Source organism: Branchiostoma floridae, chromosome 14 (assembly GCF_000003815.2).
Source record: "Branchiostoma floridae strain S238N-H82 chromosome 14, Bfl_VNyyK, whole genome shotgun sequence".
In the NCBI taxonomy this organism is placed as follows: Eukaryota; Metazoa; Chordata; class Leptocardii; order Amphioxiformes; family Branchiostomatidae; genus Branchiostoma; species Branchiostoma floridae.
The window spans coordinates 14,845,054-14,866,277 of record NC_049992.1 but is presented as its reverse complement, the minus strand read 5'-3'; the positions used below and the strand labels follow the sequence as shown (position 1 = coordinate 14,866,277).

The 21,224-nt window shown below is 39.9% G+C and overlaps 2 protein-coding genes across 3 annotated transcripts in view; one reads left to right on the top strand and one right to left on the bottom strand.

The window, feature by feature from the left end:
* The window catches only part of LOC118429929 (hemicentin-1-like), a 39,428-nt gene extending 19,071 nt beyond the window's left edge, over positions 1 to 20,357 (bottom strand). Inside the window, exon 1 of one of the 2 annotated variants that reach the window (XM_035840570.1) lies at positions 19,288 to 20,357. In XM_035840570.1, coding sequence (XP_035696463.1) covers positions 19,288 to 19,378 — 91 coding nt within the window. In that variant the 5' untranslated portion in view covers positions 19,379 to 20,357. Of the gene's footprint in view, positions 1 to 7,584; positions 8,176 to 19,287 lie in introns of those variants that run through there. The other variant, XM_035840568.1, reaches the window with a different exon arrangement.
* LOC118429936 (limbic system-associated membrane protein-like) overlaps positions 1 to 21,224 on the top strand; it is an 83,512-nt gene that overhangs the window by 24,641 nt on the left and 37,647 nt on the right. The gene's annotated exons all lie outside the window — the stretch shown is intronic.

Below are 21,224 nucleotides of genomic sequence, written 5' to 3'. Positions count from 1 at the left end.
TCAAGACAGTTGAACTTTGCAGGAGACGTACACTTTTGCCCTCCAAAATGCCCAAAGTTACGTACGACCTATGTGACCGCGCTCTAATTTGCAACAAGCAAGTACAGGGATATTACTGCTAAAACTAAAGCCTTGCACTTGAACCGTTGCCAACACACTCTATCACGTTGCTATACAGTGTTGACTTAAGGTCTTACAATCAGGATTTTTCAACTGGCTATTGGTTAGCGGTATACGTAGAAGTTCTAAACACCCCTCAGAGAATGGGTCTCTGATCTGGACCAGACAGCCTTGATGATAGTATTGATAACATCTCAGATCTTCATCGTACAACCGCCGCGCACTCGGACCCTCACAAAAACACACATCAATCCAGCATGGGTGCATCCAATCCGTGGTTCTGAATGTCGATTATTTTTATGTAGTATTCATATCAATAAATGACGATCATAAAGTTATGGTCGTAGCTATTGTAAATACCTCATCATCACTGGCAACACTAGCAACTGATCTTTATTGACAAAATCATGAAAGCTATTATTAGTTTGCATCAACGATACGAAAAGCATGGCTATATTGCTCAAAGCTAGGACAAGTCTTCTTTATGGTTAACATAGATTGCAAAATGTCATGTTACATGGAAAAACCGGTCCAGTGCATCGTCGTGCATATTATTGTATACTCTTTAGACAAATTATTGACGTCTGTCTGGGTATCGATTTTTTCGAGATTATGTCAAAAATGATTCACATTAATTTCACGAGTTGACATGGGGCGTGTATTCTATTTTTCTTGGTTGAGACTTAATTTGACCTTTTTTTATTATTCTCTCACAATGTAAACATGACCCAGGACCTAGGAAGAGAAAGGTATAACAAATTTGGCAATTCCACTCCATGCTAGGATTTGTTTATCAGTTCAGCCATAAATTGATTGAGCGATGCGATGATAATATGGGACTCGACGTAAGCTGTTTTGATTATGAATAACATCCTATCGAGGCCAAAGATTGACCTATGAATAAAATACGGTTATAATGAAACACTGGACGCATACAAGTTGCTTACACGAGCAATATGTTTTCACTAAGCAAGTAGAGAGCAAATCCTAGATATTCTTCATCGTTTGTAGTGTGACCCCGGACATACGGTACCGCTATTAGTCTTGTTGAATCTCGTGTGTATAGGAGGACGTGGTAGTAAATTATGTAGCGCCCCCGTCGTGGCAAGCTAGTAGCAAACGTTAGAAAACGTATTCATCCTAGTTAAGGTCACCAGAAACACATTCAACATAGTTTAGGTCACCGACAACATAGTCATCATAGTTTAGGTCACCAGCAGCAAATTTAAACATAGTTTTGGTCACCTGTAACATATTAAACTTATTTCAGGTCACCTATAACATATTCAACATAGTTTAGGTCACCAGCAACATTTCAATATAGTTTAGGTCACCAGCAACATTTCAACATAGTTTAGGTCACCAGCAACATTTTAACATTGTTTAGGTCACCAGCAACATTTCAACATTGTTTAGGTCACCAGCAACATATTTAACATAGTTTAGGTCACCAGCAACATTTTAACATAGTTTAGGTCACCAGCAACATTTCAACATTGTTTAGGTCACCAGCAACATATTTAACATAGTTTAGGTCACCAGCAACATTTCAACATAGTTTAGGTCACCGACAACATATTCACCATAGTTTAGGTCACAAGCAGCAAATTTAAACATAGTTTAGGTCACCAGTAACATATTAAACTTAGTTCAGGTCACCTATAACACATTCAACATAGTTTAGGTCACCAGTAACATATTCAACATAGTTTAGGTCGCCAGTAACATGTTTAACATAGTTTAGGTCACCAGCAACATTTCAACATAGTTTAGGTCACCAGCAACATTTCAACATACTTTAGGTCACCAGCAACATATTTAAGATAGTTTAGGTCACCAGCAACATTTCAACATAGTTTAGGTCACCAGCAACATCTCCAACATACGAGGGGCGTGCAAGAAGTAATGGCCCTGACCCACTTTCAGTCGTCTGATCTAAATGAAATTTTGTATGTGTAATGATTCATATCTCTATGGGTTATGTTGCAAAAGACAGCTCTGAACTAATTGTGGTTTCTGATTTACTGGTGTCTGAACTTAGTCAGGTGCGAAATGGACCAGGTGTGAAATGGAACAAGTTGAGTGTCGCGCAGTGATCCGGTTTTTGTATTTGAAAGGACGCACACCAAAGAAGACTTTTGATGAAATAAATGAAACTTATGGTGATGATGCCCCATCATATGGCCTTGTAAAACGCTGGCATCCTGAATTCAAACGTGGCCGGAAGTCTGTGGAAACAGCTCCCAGACTTGGTCGTCCCTCTTCTGCCATTGATCAGGCAACTGTGGGAGGACCAACCTGGGGTGTCCTACAAAAACGGTGTCCAGAGCTGCATCAAACGATGGGAGAAATGCATAACTCTGGGTGATTCCTATGAAGAAAATGACTAATATCTGTGCCAAGTTTCATTAATCTTCTGCTATGGGAAATGGGTCAGGACCATTACTTATTGCACGCCCCTCGTAGTTTAGGTCACCAGCAACATTTCAACATAGTTTAGGTCACCAGCAACATCTCCAACATGGTTTTTGTTACCAGTAACATATTCAGAATAGTTTACGTCACCAGCAGCGGTGGTAGAGAATGCCAACATCTGGGCAAACACACAACACACCATGTTGATTTACTTGCATTGTTCATTTTATAAGATACGTACAATTCCTACTTACCTGAGACTCTTTGTTTATCTTAGGGCGCGATCACATAGGTCGTGCGATTGTCGAACGATTTTGATGTCATGGGATTTTCAAGCAGGTGGTGACAGAACCAACCACCTACTTGGATCCGAACAGCATTTTGTGTGCCAAGGCATTTGAACATTGCAGGAGGACATTTTTGTCCTCAGAATGCCCAAAATTAGCGATCGTACGACTTATGTGATCGCGCCCGTCGACATTTCCTGTTCATATGATGAGCATGTTATGTTATGTCAGGTTTATCCCCCAATAAACATTGAACGAAAACCGCTACGCATATGTCCTGGTGAAACAAGCAAACTGAAACTAAAAGATATAGTAATAACGTTATATAAATAATATAAATATATTTACTGCAACGGGTACCTTGTAGCTTAATTCTAGATTTACAGAGATGCGCCATAATATCATAATTTTGATATCATTATAACAGAGTCAATAGGGCACTCTTGTTGGCACGCGTCTTAGTTATTTTCAAATCGCTGAGCTCCGGCCTATCCAATGTTTGGGGCTTAAATTGTCAGCCAAAAGAATGTACTTCTAATGCTGTGCCGGGGCAGTATGCTGCCACTCACTGCTGTGACCTACCTCACCCTTTCACTGGAAAATGGATGGCATTAGCCTTTGCTGGATGTCGGAGGAATACTGTTTCGTTTATCCGTGACCTTGCTCCCCTTTTTCTTCTTCGTGAGCCACCATAAGCTCTGAACTGATGCTATAGGCATCTGGTGTCTACGAAAGTAAATTCTTAGATTTCTTTATTTGTGATATTCTCCAGTTTTTACAGGGTTATAATCAAGGATTCAGGACCAAATGACATATGAATATGCTAACACAGATATACAAATAGTTTAGAGGGCGATAATGCATAGAATTTAAAGTCTATAAACATTTAGCTTTTTAAAGCCTTAAGGCTAGTTAAGCATTGTTTTAGATTGATTATGTGTAAACAGTCTAAACGTAAGTTGGCAGAACATTCCAAAACTTCACAATTTTAAACACAAGCATCGTTTCCCCCAAAACGTAAACGCCATATGTTTGGTTTCTGGTAATAAAATTTACATACAAGTTGGCTGTCTTTTCGAACAGCTATGTCGTTCGTTAAAGGGTACATGATATTTGTCTTGAATAACCTTTGTCTCATTTGTGATGTAGCCATTTGTCCATTTTCCCCTTTACCCTCACTTTATTTTCTGGGTATATCAAGTATACCCTAAGCTTGTACTAATGGACACATCGTCTTATTTTGATGTTTGGGCAGGTAAATTCAATGTATATTCATTCCATCGGGCAACGTCTTTTAAATATCAAAATATCAAAGAAAATCCTGGGAGAGGTGCACAGACATAATGTTAAAGCAGAAAATGCATGCAATGTCATTAGTTGTTCTTTCAGCATTCAAAGTTTCAGCTAGTTTCTCTCAAATACTCTGATAATTTAGGTGATCATGTATCATTATGTGTTCCTGATATCAAGACCATAATTAAATATTCAATTTGGAAAATCACTCGTCGGTCGCTAGAAATGGCTGTTACTGGTAACTTGTCACGGAAGCAAGCATATTTGCCAAGGCACAACCACAAAGTTATTCTAAAGTTAAGGAACGAGGTGGTACTCTGAAGTGATGCTACACACAATTAGAGCAACTTTTAGTGATGAAGCCGTCAACTTGTCTCCATCGCTTACATCCATATTCAACAAAATCTGTGACCTCGCTACGACCGTCCTGCGACCAAGCAATTTTGCAAAGTCCGCAAGGATTTTCATAGATGTAAATATTTCCTGCTTTGTTTTGTTTTACTTTATACTTTTATATTTTGCACGATATTACAGTTATGAAGTTAAGGCTTAGCAATCTACTCTTAACATAGGATTACTGATATTTGAGTGAAACAAATGCAAAAACAAGATCTCCGATGGCAAAAGACAATGTCCCATTAGAGAGTATGAATATGAACACTACATCATATATATAGGTCGTACTTTCTCCCAATCAGTCCATAAGGTAATCAATAAAAGTGCTTTGTATTAACTTTGAATTGTGTCGTAAAAGGCTATGGCTGAACGTCAATATTAAGCATCATAAAAAAATCGGCCTCTACACGATTCAGGTCCCCTCCTGCTGATCTGTCGGAAAAAAAAACAAAAAAAAACTAAGTGAATTGTTGAAATCCTGGACAGAAAAATGGCTAAGGAAGTTGAAAATACAGACAATTTAGATAGCGTAGGTGTTTCCAACATGTGATGCCTTTGGCTAGAGCAATCGACATATTGATTTTTGTAAGTCCTACCCCGCTGATGGTCATAAAACCGTCATTACTGTCTGTGTGGATAAGAATAGCTCACAGACCAGTGTTTCATCTCCGGGAATGACTGTTGCAATTGCTCGCTATTACAGGCCTTTTTCAGCATCAGATTCCTTAACAGCACTGCCTCGCAGCGCCAAATATAGAGTGTAAGAGGGGCTTATTGTGGAGGTAAAGAAAGTTATTGACGACTGCACTCAGCTAAAATTGACCCAGAGTGCGATGAAGAGGAAGGGATGGTGTGCAGGATTGCATTTTAATGGCCCCTGAGGACTTTCCACTCTTTATTTATCATTCCAATCTTGGTCATTCCATCAGAGACAAAGATCTCTTTACTATCACAACCAGGCTTGGGGATAAATATATAACGGGTTTACGGCCAGCTTAACTGCAATGGCTCTATGAGAGGATGGGTATGTATCTAAGTCGACAAACTGCTTTATAGACTTAGTTTCTGGAATCTGCTTTCAATACTATATCCCTGTCCATCAGCAGAAGCTGTGTAGAGCTACTGTATTTAGATAGTAAAGACTCCTAACGTAAATCCAAACATTGTTCAGATTATGATTATTTTTGCAAATTAAATAAGATAAGTAATTTTTGAGTTGCTTGGTCAATTCAGTGTCACTCTTCAGTGTGTTGTTTAGAGCATCATACTAAATAGCTTTGTGTAGAAGCCAGCATAAAAAATTACCGAATTTGATGTGCTTACGCTCGTGACAACATTCAACAACAAAAAAGGAAACTTATGTATATGCACCGTGAACATTGCTTTAACGAAATTCACCCTGTTTTATGAAACCCATATATCTGTAACCAAACGATACGTAAAAGTTTTACATTCCGACTTACCGCACAGCGGTACTACAAAATATATTACCAAAGTGTTACCTATATGGCCGAACTCTCATCATGAATAGTATCAATCCGCTCTTAAAGGCCAGAGGGCTCGTAAAGAGCAACGCTACCATTTGAAACAGCAGGTGTTCGAAATGTGCAAATTATCTTGTCATGCCAGAAAGTAATTCTTTCTCCTTGTGTCAAGTTGCTGCAGTACAGAACGGTACGTAGTAGACCTCCGATAGAGATTGGGGTCAGTCCTTTGGGTATTATGTGACTTTTCAAGCTTCATCTTCATTTATCACCCACCTACTCCGGTCTTGCGATAAACGAGGCACCGTCTGAAATGCCTGTCCCAGTCGTAAATGAGAGAAACGAAAACGACCTTTTTTCTTCCCTGATTGACCTTTTAGTGGCAACCTACCTCCATAATCTTCCTAATTAAATTTTGACCGAAACAAATCATAGCCTCTTAAAAATCCGATACTGTTGGCAGCGCAAAAGAAGGATTAGTAACGCTGCAGAAAAATATCACTCCCCCCATTTTGGACCACACTTTTGTTCCTCGGGGAATTCTTTATATTCCGATATAAATTACGATCATCGGTCATTAGACAGACAGCGCGCATATGGCGTGAAGAAAAGTAAGAGCATAATAGCAGAACACAGAAAAAAGGTCACATGGAGCATCTGTCTACCGAACTCGTGGCAATCCATCATATAAACACTAATGTTTCTTTATAGTCACATGTCCTAATCGCAATTTATATGGCAATAGAATAGATGTGATTTTTGCATGTCAATAGGTCTGTTTGAAGCTTCATAAATATGTACTGTGTGTGGTTTTAGGTAACAAATGATACGAGGGCCTCGGCTCTGAAACATAAACCACATCTCATCCCGAATGGTCGTAACTTACTTCTTTCACGTAAGTGACAAAGACTTGATGCTGCTGTACTGACCAAGATACCAAATTGTATCCAGATGATAAAGTCGAGTTTGAAAATATGCCTAAGATGATAAAACTGTTAAGTAATATAAGCTCCAGTCAGTTTTTTCGCCCAACAACTTTAAGCGCAAAAGAAATTTCACTTCGGATTTTGCACGGTGGCTGGTCCTCACGCTATACGGCTTTTAAAAACACTACAGTAGAGATGGCAAGTAGCCAAAACAAGGTGAACACACGTAGACGAAGTGAATACACGCAAACATGTATGTATGTATACCGCAGAATATCGCCTTGAGCGATTCATTACTTCAAGTAACTGAGTCCACTTGCTCTGAGTGCTCAGCAAACCGTAGTAATATCAATGTTGCATGTGTGAAATGCTGAACTATCCCCCTGCCCCTATTTTTTATATGTATCAAGAACAAGCACACCGTGTGTCCCGATGGCATAAATTTCAAGTCCTCTCTCACTGCACCACGCCTAACGTAAGTCAATGATAAAAATGTGGGCATCAACGAAAGATATGTACGACCACTTAAAAACAGCATTGGTGCATAATTTTATAATTCGACAAGTGTGCTAATGCTGTCAAACCGATCCAGGTGCCGCAAAAATAACCTTATGAAAAATACCGCTATCCCGCCAGTGTGAAATCAGAGAATACGACACTCACCCATCCAGAGAATTGGCCAAATGCAGACCAGAGCGCTGAAAAATGATGATCCGATGGAGGATCTCAGGCATGAAGTGTCGGGCTGTGCAATTTTTCGCCCGCTGATGATGGACATTTTCATTCTCGCCCGTGCCTTGTGTTGTGGTTCCCCTCGCCACGAAGAGGAGACCCTCTGTAGACCTGCCTCGCTCGGAGAGTGCCTGGATGTAAGTGAACGTCACTGGATATCAGGGATGCCTGGTGTTATCAGGATCACTTCTCCCCAGATGTTTCTGTGGCTCACACGCCAATGAGAGACGTTGGGCACTGCCATTCCAGCTGGCTATGATTGAAACCAGTTTGACGTCCAGGTCAACGTTATTTCAGTCCGTACTGCAAGCAGTGGCATTTCCAGCTCCCAACCCTCCCAGCTCAACAAATGCTATAGCAATTCTTTCAACCTGCCTGACATTTCTGTCGGCATTTTGGGAGGACGGGTGAACGCAAATCGATATACGCTCTCTCTTATCCCGCACCTTGATAATCGTATTTACATTTCTCCAAGACCTAACTCGTGTGCTCGGACACTCACAATGAAGACACTCCAAAGGCCAGTGCCGGTTGGTAGAGGCGACCATGATGCACGTCGCGATGATAATGCGGTTAAACCCAGGGTCTACGCAGTTAACCACAGGGCGACGGGGATTGAGTGAAAGATGGCTCCACTTCATCAAATTCTGGTTACCCTTATCAAAAATGTCGAGGGAATTGGGGCAATTTCATGCTAGCCTGAGGTGTATGTATGTATGTATATTAGATGATTTCTCTCCGGTAGGAAGGGACATACAGATTCTCTTCACATCTGTAGCTGATTACATACCAAACAACGACGTGCACCCAAAAAGATAATAAAAACACCTGAGTACGTAGAACTATATGACCCCGCTGTGAACAGCGGGAAGTACAAGAGTACTTAAATGTGCTGTTAAGGTTTAGAGGATGAATAGAATGCCCATTACAACGGTTGAGAAAGCTTCCATCACTGCTTGGCAGTTACCTAGGGAGCTTTGCATTAAAAAAACTTCAAACGGCAAGAGTTAACATTTTGCATGGTTAACTTGATTTTATGAGTAATTCGAATTCACATCGACTTCAGGCCTGTTTTAGGATGGGTTTTGGACAAAGGGTAGATGCCACTTCCCTTAACTGACGGTATATTGCGAAATTTGGCTTAGCTCTTCCAGGATTACGTAGATTCTATAACGTTTGACTCTGAAACAGCAGCCCTGGATATGATATGCCATTAAAATCAATATGGATTTCTGCGGAACGTAATGAGTATTAAGAACATAAATGTGTATTGAGCACATATTGGCCCATATTAATAAGCAACATCTGTCGGTGCAAGACAAAGTTCTCATTGGGTACGATTGCACGCCTAGCAAACTTGTATGTGGAATAGAGATTGCGCAGCAGCCTGATGTCATGCATAGTTGGTTGATAATATTTAGATCTTTCATATTGATTTGTGATACTGAAAAGTTTGTTTTTAATCGTTTCCACAGCTGCAATGTTGATTTAATAGGCATAACATAATAAGCTATGCCTTTTTGTGGTTAAGGTTATCCAAATGTGCATTTTGGCTATTCTGTTGATGGTCATATACATTTCTGTATTGAAGTAGCTTGGTAGTAACTATTCATGGCGATGTGGTTTTCCCAGTAATAGCCCATCATCATTTTGAGCAGTTGTTCTGAAACAGTTAGCTTTGAGCTACGTTTCCTGTACTTCTGACCATTTTCACTGTTTATAGGATAATATTGGGCTTATGGATAATACAATGGTATGTTTCCAAGAACGCTATCCTGGAAGGTCTAATAGATGGATCAGACTATATTATAAAGAACTACATTATGAGCAGTTGTTCTGAAATATCAGGTTTTCATACACATTTCCTGTACTTTCGACCATTTTTGCCACAGTTATAGGATATTGAGATTATGGAACGAAGGATATAATGGCATATTTCTAAGATTGGTTGCCTTGAAGGTCAAATAAATGGACCAGACTACGCCCATTTAAAGTCCCGGCCTTTCATATAGCACTGGGCGCCCCGGGTATTTTTGGATAATGGTGGCCCATATGGTTATAGTCGAGACAAGGTATGAGCGTCAACTAATCTCCTCATATTGGAATGTAATACCATTCACTAAGCTTCTACCCGTTACCTTTATGGACATATTTGTGTAGATACTTACGTACGGTAAGTACCCGTCTGCTTTATTCGGCTTGATCCTGTATGATCTGATGTGGGTAAAATAAAGATCTTATTTCGATTCTTTACGGCGTCTTGGCTCCGGACTTTAGTCTGGCACACTTCAAAAATGACTTTTGCTTTGTTATCTGATTCTGAAAATGGTATGGAAGAGAAATGCAATATCAGAATTTTGGAGTATTGCCCAGAGCCATACAAATCAAAAGCATACCATCCTTGAACCTTACGTACAGTTGATAGAAATGCCAAAGCAAAGTCACGTACCACGCTTTTTCGCCATGCCAGCGCAGATCTATCAACTACACTACAGAAAAAACAAACGGAATTCGAATGTGCAATCTAAGTCAAGAAAATAGAATTATCTTCATAGAATTTTTCTGATTTTTATCTGTACTATAAGTAAAATCATCTACATATTAGACAAATGCTTCTAGACAGCAATAACTAATCGTCATTTTTTAGACAAAGATAAGTCGAATGTCTTCCTTGTCAGTCCAGGCTTTGGAGAATAGCCGCGCACCTTGGAATTCCAAGCCCAGGCTTCGCAAACAGGAGAGGATATTCTAGCTCCGCTGCAAAGCACGGGTACAAATCAGTAGTGACAGATCATGAAACATTTCTCAGCACCCTTGTTTAAGGATATTGCCAGATGACTACACCTTGCTGAAAAGCTGCCAGAGAACGAAAATCAAATCATGATCAGACGATTCTCAGTTTCGGAAGAAAATTGGCACAAGGGCCGTTTATCCTACACAAAGTGCACCAAAATTGTTACAACCCTGAAATCATTTCCGACATGCCTCTGGTATGATTTATGACATGATATATTGATTCATATGATGGTTATAACATATAATTGATATTAGATTTGACCCCAGTCACCCTTTACCGTTGCGTAAGCCTGGAAGATTTTGCCACAAATTGGTATATCAAATCATATGCCTTATCATCTTGAACGATGCATTTTGTTATATTGCCATGCATTTTGATACGCCACTTCTCCAGTGCTTGCCGACCGAATCACGATACTATGCAGTCCCATCGTTGTAATGTGCTAAAGAGGTTCAAAATTATGCCAAAACCATGCACACATCAGAAAGTAAATTAAGATTCCAACACCGAGGCATGCAAGCTTTGGTCTTCATTCGTCTTGATGTATTTCCTGGTTATTTACGACTTCGCTGTTCTTGACAGTCATGTTCTCATCAAGAGGTAGGAAGCAGGGCCTGGAAAATCTCCCCAAGTCGCCACGGGTATCTGATCGAACTGTGTAGGAAACGATAAAGTCAGCGTAGCTGAAAATTCGACGGAAATTGAAAAACAATCAATTCCCAATTGGTAGAAAAGATGGATATTTTCTGCGGAGTGTAATGGTTATTTCATACTCATTTAAGATTGTCGATAAAGTCCCACAGAAACGAGAAGCAGACGATATACGATGATTGCTTGGTAACGCGAAATTCACTCAGGGACGCTTAATAAGCAGCAAGTTTTGAAGGGGAAGGGAGTGCCCGTTCAGTCTCATACCACCGATGTCAACTTTCCTTATGTTTCTAACATGAATTCTATAGTCTTTTAAGCAAAATCGACTAGAAACAGTAGCTTATGACTAGGATGCACAAAAGTAAGATAGTAGTCATTTGGCAACATACTCGGAGCAATCATCATTGTATACATTTAAGTACGTATTTCCGATGCACTCAGGAAAAAATACTAAGTGATAAGTTTGAAGCTTTTATCTAAGAGTTACTGCCTCTCAGATGAAGTAAACAAAAAAGCAAAGATAGTAACAGGGGGCGAATATAAAAAGACGTCATCTACTTTATAATATCACTATGATTATACACATGTAAAATTTTACCGTAGCTGGCACGGCAACTCATTAATTGGCATGCTATAACAACATGGGATTAAGTAATAAAATTCGTATTCGGTTACAATTGTACGATGTCCTGTTTTGTCACAGCATAATTCTACTTACACCTCAATTGGCAGCGATAACTGTGCCAATAATCTGTTTCAATTTCTTTTCCATTACTTTTAGCAGCTTATATACAAAATATTGACTTTTGATATTTCAAGACGTAGGGAATAAATTGTTTAAATGCCAGTCTCGCCGTTGATACATGCAGTGGGATATGGCGACTATGTAAATATGCAGAAAGTAATCATTCCTACTTTACAATGTTTTGTGTACAATTTGTGTACTTTAGAATATATCGATCATTTGGATCAGCTACTTCATTGTCATTTGGAGAATCACCATGGCGAATATATGACAGATATCGATCGATTATTCATATATCACAGAATATTGCTTTGACATTTACACGATTCCTTGTTATTTGGAAAGGAATTGATAATAGAATGATTTATTATGTTAAAAGATATCAGCCTTGAAAGTACATTGCAACCACAGGGCTAATTGCGTATTTTTAGATTCTTAAAATATTAACTATTTACTTAGGCCTACTGGCCTTACTAGTGCATAGGCATCGGACTCGATTCCTTCATACTTTATGCATAAAATACCGTACTAAAACATTGGAAAATTTCCATATTATCGTCCATATATGTGTACCCATCATGACTATACGGGTTTTCTTTTCTAAGAAGGCCTTAAGTTAAAAGGGATTCGATTTGGAACAGATACGCCCTTGTCTGTAGTGCAAAATCTTCATCCAAAATGGTTACTTCATCCAAAATTTGCTAATGGATGAAGTAACCATAGAGGAATCAACAGCTGACTTCCTTTCTCAAAGACAGGTTTAGAAGATAATTTTTATACTTGACTTTGAGTTCCTTTGCAAATGGATGAAGTAACCATAAAGGAATCAATGCGCCCATGTGGCAAAGGGTTTGAGTACCAGAGCTCTTCTACTGAGTCCAGTATCTCTGCCGTGACATCAGACAATCCGTCTTTGGTACGGACTGCTAAGAGGTGGGCATCAGCGCGCGTATGGTCAAATAAGCCCTCATTGCCCTCACGAGACTTGACAACGTCATTGATCGATCCGTTCGGATTCACAAAGCCGCAAATGATTATTGATTGTGTGTCCTTTCTCACTTCGGCTCCTCTGTGCTAACACCTCTGTCTGGAATCTGACGCGGAGGGAGCAAGGGCGATTGTCTATACGGACAGTGGGACCTGACCACAAGTATAATTCCATGCATAACCATCCCATTTCACTGATTTATCTCCATGAGCGTTCTCTCGGAGCAGTAAGGTTACTAATATTGAAATGAACGCAATGTTTTAAAACTGGCCTCAAGGAATGACTGTCACATACCCAGCTACAATCCCTCTCACAGCAACTGGTAAAAGTCAGCAACTGCGACTCGCAATCCTTCAACTTCACGTAACCCGCATATCAGAGGATCTATGGTAATCTGGCGAGCTGATTTAGGATTCCTGCCTACCGAGACATAATCCTGATGTACTGGTCCGCGACGGATGGGCACTATGTTTTGTCAGATGTCTGAGCCAGATAATGTTTCTTTCACCTGAGCTGGTTTTCATAATGTGTATTCCAGACTTGAAAAGGAAGACGAGAATATTGGCGAGGTTTTCTTAAGTTTCTTTAGTGTTTAGTTTCAGACAACAGGGGTATAGATGTACAAACTTCAAGACGGGTAGGAGAAGAGAAACAAGTGAAGAATAGTAGGTTGTACCAGCAGTTTTTGAAAGGCTTGACGTGCGCAAAATATTACATGCCATACGAATAGCCATACATATTTCCCTTTTATACAGACCTTCACAATAAATTGTCATTGATGTAGGTCTTTGAATTCGTACGTTTCAGAACCCATTTTCAATACATTTAGTCCACACGTAATGCTACTTGATGAATAAAGATAACCGGCCCTGTTTTCTTCGTTGATTGACATTTCCTGTGAGAAAAGTAAGGGCCATTTGAATAGTAAATCTGTTGCAGAATCTTACAAAAAACATCAATAACAACACATGTCCAAAAGGCACCATTTATCTTGTCTACCCGGTGGCAATTTTCATTGCTTGTGTCAAACTGGTGGAATAGGAGATTGTCAGGTAGACGGCTCCATTGGAGATTGAGGTCAGGACTGGAGCATTACCTGCTCTTTGGGGTCCAGATTTCATTTGTTCACATACATACCCTGTCATCTCATCAAACAGGGGCTGTTTATATTTCGTATGACTCAGACGTGCCTGTGCAACTCATCATACAGCTTGATGGAAATAAACTTGTTCATGCAGCGCTGCAAGGGTCATTGAAGGCTCAGCATCAGCAAATAGAAGGCAGTACAGCGATAAGGCAAATTTACAACTGACTTTTTAAATATTTCTATTTACATTGACCCATGTTCTGATGATGTTCGTAACTAACTTATATTTTTTTTATCATCAGAGCGTACGTAATTTATATGAGAGTCAAATTTTACTTTTGGGACTACTATGATAATGTATCAATCAGAACTTTATGGACCTTTGCAACATGATTTTGCTGCATCCAATATCAATGCTTATATAAAGAATCCAATATCTTGACCAAAAATCCCCGAACACATTCACTGCCATGCAGACAACAAATCTTAAAACTGTTTTTGCTCCATTGAGAATGTGTTGACTTGATGATGAATTGGGCTATTACGTTGAGGAGTGAAAGAACCGTCCTGGATTTATTACACACTTCAATGGACGCAAGTATCGCAAGTGAAAGCATAGCTCATAAAATGCGTTTTTGTATTCGCCCTGAATGGAATTTGAGATAATCTCGACAAAGAAAAAAACACAACTTCTATGTGATCAGAAACTCAAAAAGAGATCTCGTGTTATCCGTGTACATACTTTCAAAAGGGAAACCGTATTAATTCATTTATAAGAGACAATTGGGTCTTGGTTAAGTATTTATCGTATAAATGGCAGGATCAATTTATGTTCCGTTGTCAATCAATGTTCAGCATAGTAATGCTACAGGTCTTATCGGAGGACTCTTGTACCATGAGTCCGGAGAATATCACACAGGCGATTTTTGTTGCCCAACGGTCGGTATATCATTGTGACAACCCCTTTGAAGAAAGACACACACCAATACACGAAAAGTCAATACACACGCAAAGTCCACTACATTCTCAACGTGAAATGTTTTAACGATACCCAGAAGGCTTTTGTTGCAAACTAAGCTGACGAGAGCTCTATAGGTGTAAAGCTACTGTCATAAATACATGTACACCACGTGCGTAACACGATCACTGAAGCAAAGTCGATGAGAGTTGCTAAACAGACCGATTGCAATTATTTAGACGTTATTTTCTGCCACTATCCTATTTTAACACACACACACACACACAAGTTGCAAGTCGTTATCTTCTTAATCTTCAGACATTACATTGTAAATCTCCCGGTCCTTCAAGGGTTCTAGATTGTCTTCGCTACCATCCTAATTGTACTTGCCTCTCCAGGAAATGTGACATTGGGGAATGTGTACTTTACAAGGAATGCCTGAATGCTGGACCAGCCCAGCCGACCATTAATTGCTAATAGTGTGTGGGCGGTGTTTTCGGATGTTGGCAGATGCTTGAAGCCTAGAGAAAACGTGATATGCTTCACCAGTCACTGCCACTATACAAGAACAGATGGAATCCCGAATTTAACTACATCATTTTCTTTAAAGCAAACGTAATATATAGACATTGCAAATATTATGATAATTGGTTCTGTTTCAGTTCTACGTTTGGTTACTTTTATTTAGGATTCAATTGCGTTCAATGTTACTTATGTGCAAACGTTCTGGACTAGGTAACCCACTGCGCATCGTAAGTTTTATCATTATGTTTAACCGATTCTCTCTCTCTTTGCATGAGCGAGCTATTACCAATGAAATCCTATATACTATACATTTGCAAACCATTACAGCTAAAGCTATCAGTATCTCTTACCTTGAAATTAATCATAGTCTGATAATTTTTTGTACAAACCTTTAAAGTTCACAGCAATTATATGAAGCTTTGTTTGAATTAGACTTACACGCGTCTGCGATATTCCGATATATGTACATATTAAATTGCCCCATGTAAAAGTGATTGATAATTCATTAAGACTAATGGCTTCAATGCCACCCAAAACCAGGATAATCAAATGTGCACTGATTGCTGTGATATTGTAAGACATGCATACATATGTTACGCATATCTATCAAAATTGACGTTGAAATGCTATATTTAACAAAGTGACAGTGAGTGCGGGGGAGTGGAGAATCAGTGCATGCCTAAGATGTTAGCCCATATGTAACTGGAAATTAAATGGTTGAAATAAACAAATAGCCAGATAACACGACAAGGAATTTGGCAGGCCCCAAACAAGAAAAAAAAGTGCGATTTTTCCCTATATTGGTCGGCCTAACTCCTTTGAAGTGTCATCGGCCTATATGGCCAATTTATAACATTCCCAGTAACATATGGAGCCTAATACAAATGTGTATCCATTACTATCTACTATTCCCAGCTACATGAAGAGACTGGTAGAGTCTTACCACGAATGCCTATGGGGGTATTTTATTCATAGAAAGCTTTGTTAACCACCTGACATAATAAATGACCTATAGAATATCTGTTGTTCTTTACGTGACATACCGGATCTTAACTGCAATTCATTGTGCCCTTGCAATAATTTGAACATGTTCTCACCTGAGACACAGTTTAACGGAAATTGGCTACACAAGCTGATCTGCCACGATCCAGTTTTCATCTATAAGACTCATACATCATTTCCTGCTGAATGAGCCGCAAATAGCCCATTACGGGATCTGAGAATTTCATGATGGACCTTTGTTGGTCCATACACCCGAAATGGCAACGGGTTTGACCTCCATCAGTTCTGGCACACAAGACGTTTTTCTGGCTTTTCAAGGTGAAGAACACACCAGAATGCTACAATGGAAAAAGTCTAGATCTTCACGGCATTGCCATGTATGATTGAAGCCTTTGTTGTTATTCTAATATTGACGTAGTTTTTTATGGATCACCATTCTGCGTGGTGATGTTATCTCGAATGGTAAAGAGTTAGCCGTAAGGGACTCGTTGTGGTAGATAAAGAAAGATATAACAAACGTTCATGCTATTATATTCTCCCTCTGGATCTGGAGAAAAACATATTCGTCCTTGGTAAGTACTGCAAGAAAGCCCATTAGTCCTTGAAAATATGAATTCGTAAAATTGTAAAGCCGCCTTAGAGTCGTGCAGATCCCTACTTCGGTGTAATATTTCTTGAGTTGTCAGACTGCGTGGCAATCTGTTTGAAGTAAGCACGCCATGCCTCTTAAGAGTTAGGACAGGGAGAAAAAAAGTAGAAGGAACGTACTTAAAGAGCGCAATCTGTCTCCAATACATCAAACTTCCACCCTTTTGATTACTCACTCATTACTTACCTGAAATCTAACCGAAGTAGCAAATTGTTCCACGCTTTTGATTTGGACAATGCATCATATATATCATGTTCGCTCGGTTTTGATCCAGATTTTAAGTTGTTTTTTAGTAGTCTACAATACATTGGTTGATTTTTATCAGGAATGAAGGAATGGGCAACTGAAGGTCCCCCAAACAACGTAGCTGTTATACTCTTCCAACATTTCCCAACTGTAGATGGTATCTCGCGAGTCCTGTATCAAGTGTATGAAATATCGACCTAGAAGCTGAAACTCGCATCTAGAGGGTGCTACAGAGCTTGGATAACACCAATTAGGGAACGCTAGAGCGCCGATGTGAATGGATCACAGGTGAAATATGTTACCTCTCCCTACCAATTTTCCAGACTCTGCGAACCCTCTATCAAATATCTTATCAACAGATTGCAGCCCGCACAAATATCACTTCATGCCTCGTTAATGAGAAATTCATCCCCAAGATCTGTTCAAATAAGATCATCAAAACAATAATTTTTTGGAAACGTATCAATTATCACATTAAGTGGGAATGATATCTTGGAATATATGTAGTTTACAGTTGTCGACGATGCAAACACATATCATAATATTCGATCGGGGTTCAGCGTCCCGGAAATTACCTTTTCCAAGTTCCTCACTCATTTCGTCACACATCATCCTGTCAATTTGCAAGAAGTCCTTCCCTACAAAGCACGCTCTCTCGTGGATGCACTTCCAATTCCTAGATTACTAAACTACGCCTTATTTTACACTTTGCATTCTGAACCAGCGTTCTACAACTAGTAATACTTGTGTAGAACTTTCATAATGTATGTTTATGATCTGGTAGAGGATTATTTAGTGCTAGGGAAGCAGTATATTTTCTAAAGTACCCTTTTACTTCCCTTCCTCCTAAGCCCAACGTGGTTTTATGTCTGCAGGGGTATGCTACATTTACCATCAGTCGAATCGTCAGGTGACATTCATACGTGGTGAAATATTGTGCTGTGGTACAGATACAAAGTCAAGGAGTGAACCCTTCCACACATTGGGAATATTCGCCAGTTATTTACTTGGAAAGACTATCATTTATCACCGTGGATAAGCCAAGAAAACTTATTTTAGGATTCCAAACGGAATCCTCTACTATTAGATATATGGACCAAAGAGTATTGCAGGAGATTTTAATAATGATTTTAATAAATAGATGTATAGATAACGTGTCAAATATCACAGCCATTTGAAATAAAAGCTCTACCAACGCAACAAAAGGTTAAGAGACTTTGGAAGTACAAACGAAAAAAAAAAATTTGAAATTACACTTGCTAAGTGACAAGCAATAAAGGCTATTGTTTTACATGTACCGGTTGTGGCAAACAATTTCCACAGTCCTTTAGTTGGCCGAGCAGAATGCGGGATGCACGGTATAGTTATATCCAAAACATACTCGCGCTCCAGTTCCTAAATCCTGCCGGCCAATTAACCTAACGCTCGGACACTAAACGAAATCTTACTAAACACGAACTGTGCCATCTGTGCTTTCATAGATAACAAGGCACAGTCTGCAATATATACACACCATTGATTGCAATTCTTTTGAAAACGAAATTCATTCAAACGGAGGCAACCTTACGAATCAAATAAGACGAAATCTGATCGCTGCTTCTCGTAAGCATTTTATTATTGGGAAGGGCGAACAAATATAAGCCGGTAGGATGCGAACAAACATGGGGAAGTCTCATCATTATGGCGAAGGTTCTGGTACTCTGTCCATCTTTTCGATAACGCATACATTCATTAGTAAAGAGATATCGAGTGATCTATCCCCAAGCAGATGATTGCCAGATACGGTCATCAATCCAATACCATGCTGCAAAATATAGGCTTCACCGTGCCATTGAATAAAGCACTGCATTTCAATGGTCTCGTCTATGAATGAACACACGGCGCACGGAGACTGATACCCAGAGCTATATCACCAAACTATCAGATCTCCAGCTCTACACCAATTTCACCCATGACCTTCAAAGCACACCGAAATCAAGTACTTACCCTCGAAGAGAATCGCCCACATACAGATCACGGCAACGAAAACAGATGGTCGGTGGAAAATCGAATGTGCCCTTGAAATATGAACGAGCATATTTCAAGTCCTCGGTAGCAGGTTTCAGCTCTTCGGTGGGTACAGCTAGCCTCTCCTGTTCCTGCCGAGCTGATCACTGACAGGCTGAGTTCATAGAGCAATCAGACGTTGTCAATATTATCACGTGTGTATACTCCAGGGCTTAGCCCGTCCTCCCCAAAGGTTGTCTAAGCCTCCCAGCCAATGAGAGGTATTGGCTTACGGTATGCTGCAGCTTAGGTCAAATAGGCTTTGCGGCCTGGAGTTGTCATCCGCTTCCAGTTCAGCGCACTGACAATGACGCCCTGACACGACTAACAGGGACCATATTCCCATTACTATGACGAGTCTGACAGTACTTATCAGATATCATGGTGGATCGATGAAAAGCTCTTCCGTGCCGATGCTTCCAAACGCATTTGCCTGGTCAACACTTCTATTCCATCCAACTCCTGTCCATTGCCACTTCACTGAACAGCCGGAGGCCAAAACAATTACTGATGTACAGTAAGGATCTGCACCAGATTACACGATCCACGTATGGCGCCCGTGTGATGGTCAGTTCTACGTACTTGGCCCCCGGACGTAGGAGTACTTTTCCATTTGGTCCGCTTTCGATGCGCTCTTAGCGTTATGTGTAATGCTTTCCAGATGTGCTTCTGTGGCCAACGTCAATATTAACCACTTTGGAAAGACTGAAAGGCATTACCAGATAGTTTCAATGACTACACAAGAGGGAAGGGAGCAATTTAGTGAAGAACAGCCCTGAAAACCAAATCGCAACTATTGCCAAGTGTATAGATTCCTGAAGACGATGTGACGCACACAGGTGCAATCAACCAGGAACATTTGGCGCAGCTAGATTCCCTGCACTGTCGTTATGCTCATCAAGCTATTCATGGCAACTTGTCACTGAATTGTAAATTAGGAAATGTAAGAAACAGTCGTTAGTGTCGGATGTATTCGTAGTTACGTGCCTGACTGTCAATGAAATTGAGCTCCTCAAAGTCCCTCATGTACATCACGTCCGTTTTGCAGTAAGCAAGTCAAACAAGGACACGTACTTCGCTATCTGTTGACGTGTTTTGTCTCCAGTCAATTTTTTTCTCCAATCTGTCCTTGTGTGACTTTTTGCAACCTAGGACGCTGAAATCACACCTAATGAAATGAGGACGAGGTCCTTCTATTAAAGACTAAAAACGCTATGAGAGATATGGAAGCTCGCAACATATATATATATAAAATATATTTAAAGAAGGGGAGATAGAATAAAACCAGCTTTAAGTCGTATCTACGGATGTCATTTTGGTGTATGATACTGATGATGATGGAGCCTGGATAATGATAATGAAGCTGTGTATGATTATAGTACCCTCAGTAACATGCTCCTTTGCCGGAATCCTTCTTAGTTTCAGTACCTCTTCTGGTAGGTAACGTGTCCGGTACTTTCAAACATTGGCCTTGCACCAGCACACGTGTTTGATAAGAAACAGATACGCACTCACAGAATAACGCAATATAATAAAACCAGTTGTGAAGCCTTCTACGAACCTCAACACAATTATACACCCGAACTTTCCCCAGCCAAAGACGTAGCCGTAAAGATTTCCCATACACTATTTTCAAATACATCAGTTTCTATTACTTTGTTGATGGCGTATGATCATACAGGTGACGGATCTCCTTAACTAGAGTTGATACAAGATTAATGAGATGGCTGAGGACACTGCACTCCGTTCAACAGCAATATGTATGGTGCAGCGTAAGGTCCATGTAAGTCAATGTGCAAGAGCCATATAGCTGACTGGAAACTACCCTTGGACCAGACTTCAAAGGAGTCATTAGTCATCATGGCGCTACCCATGCC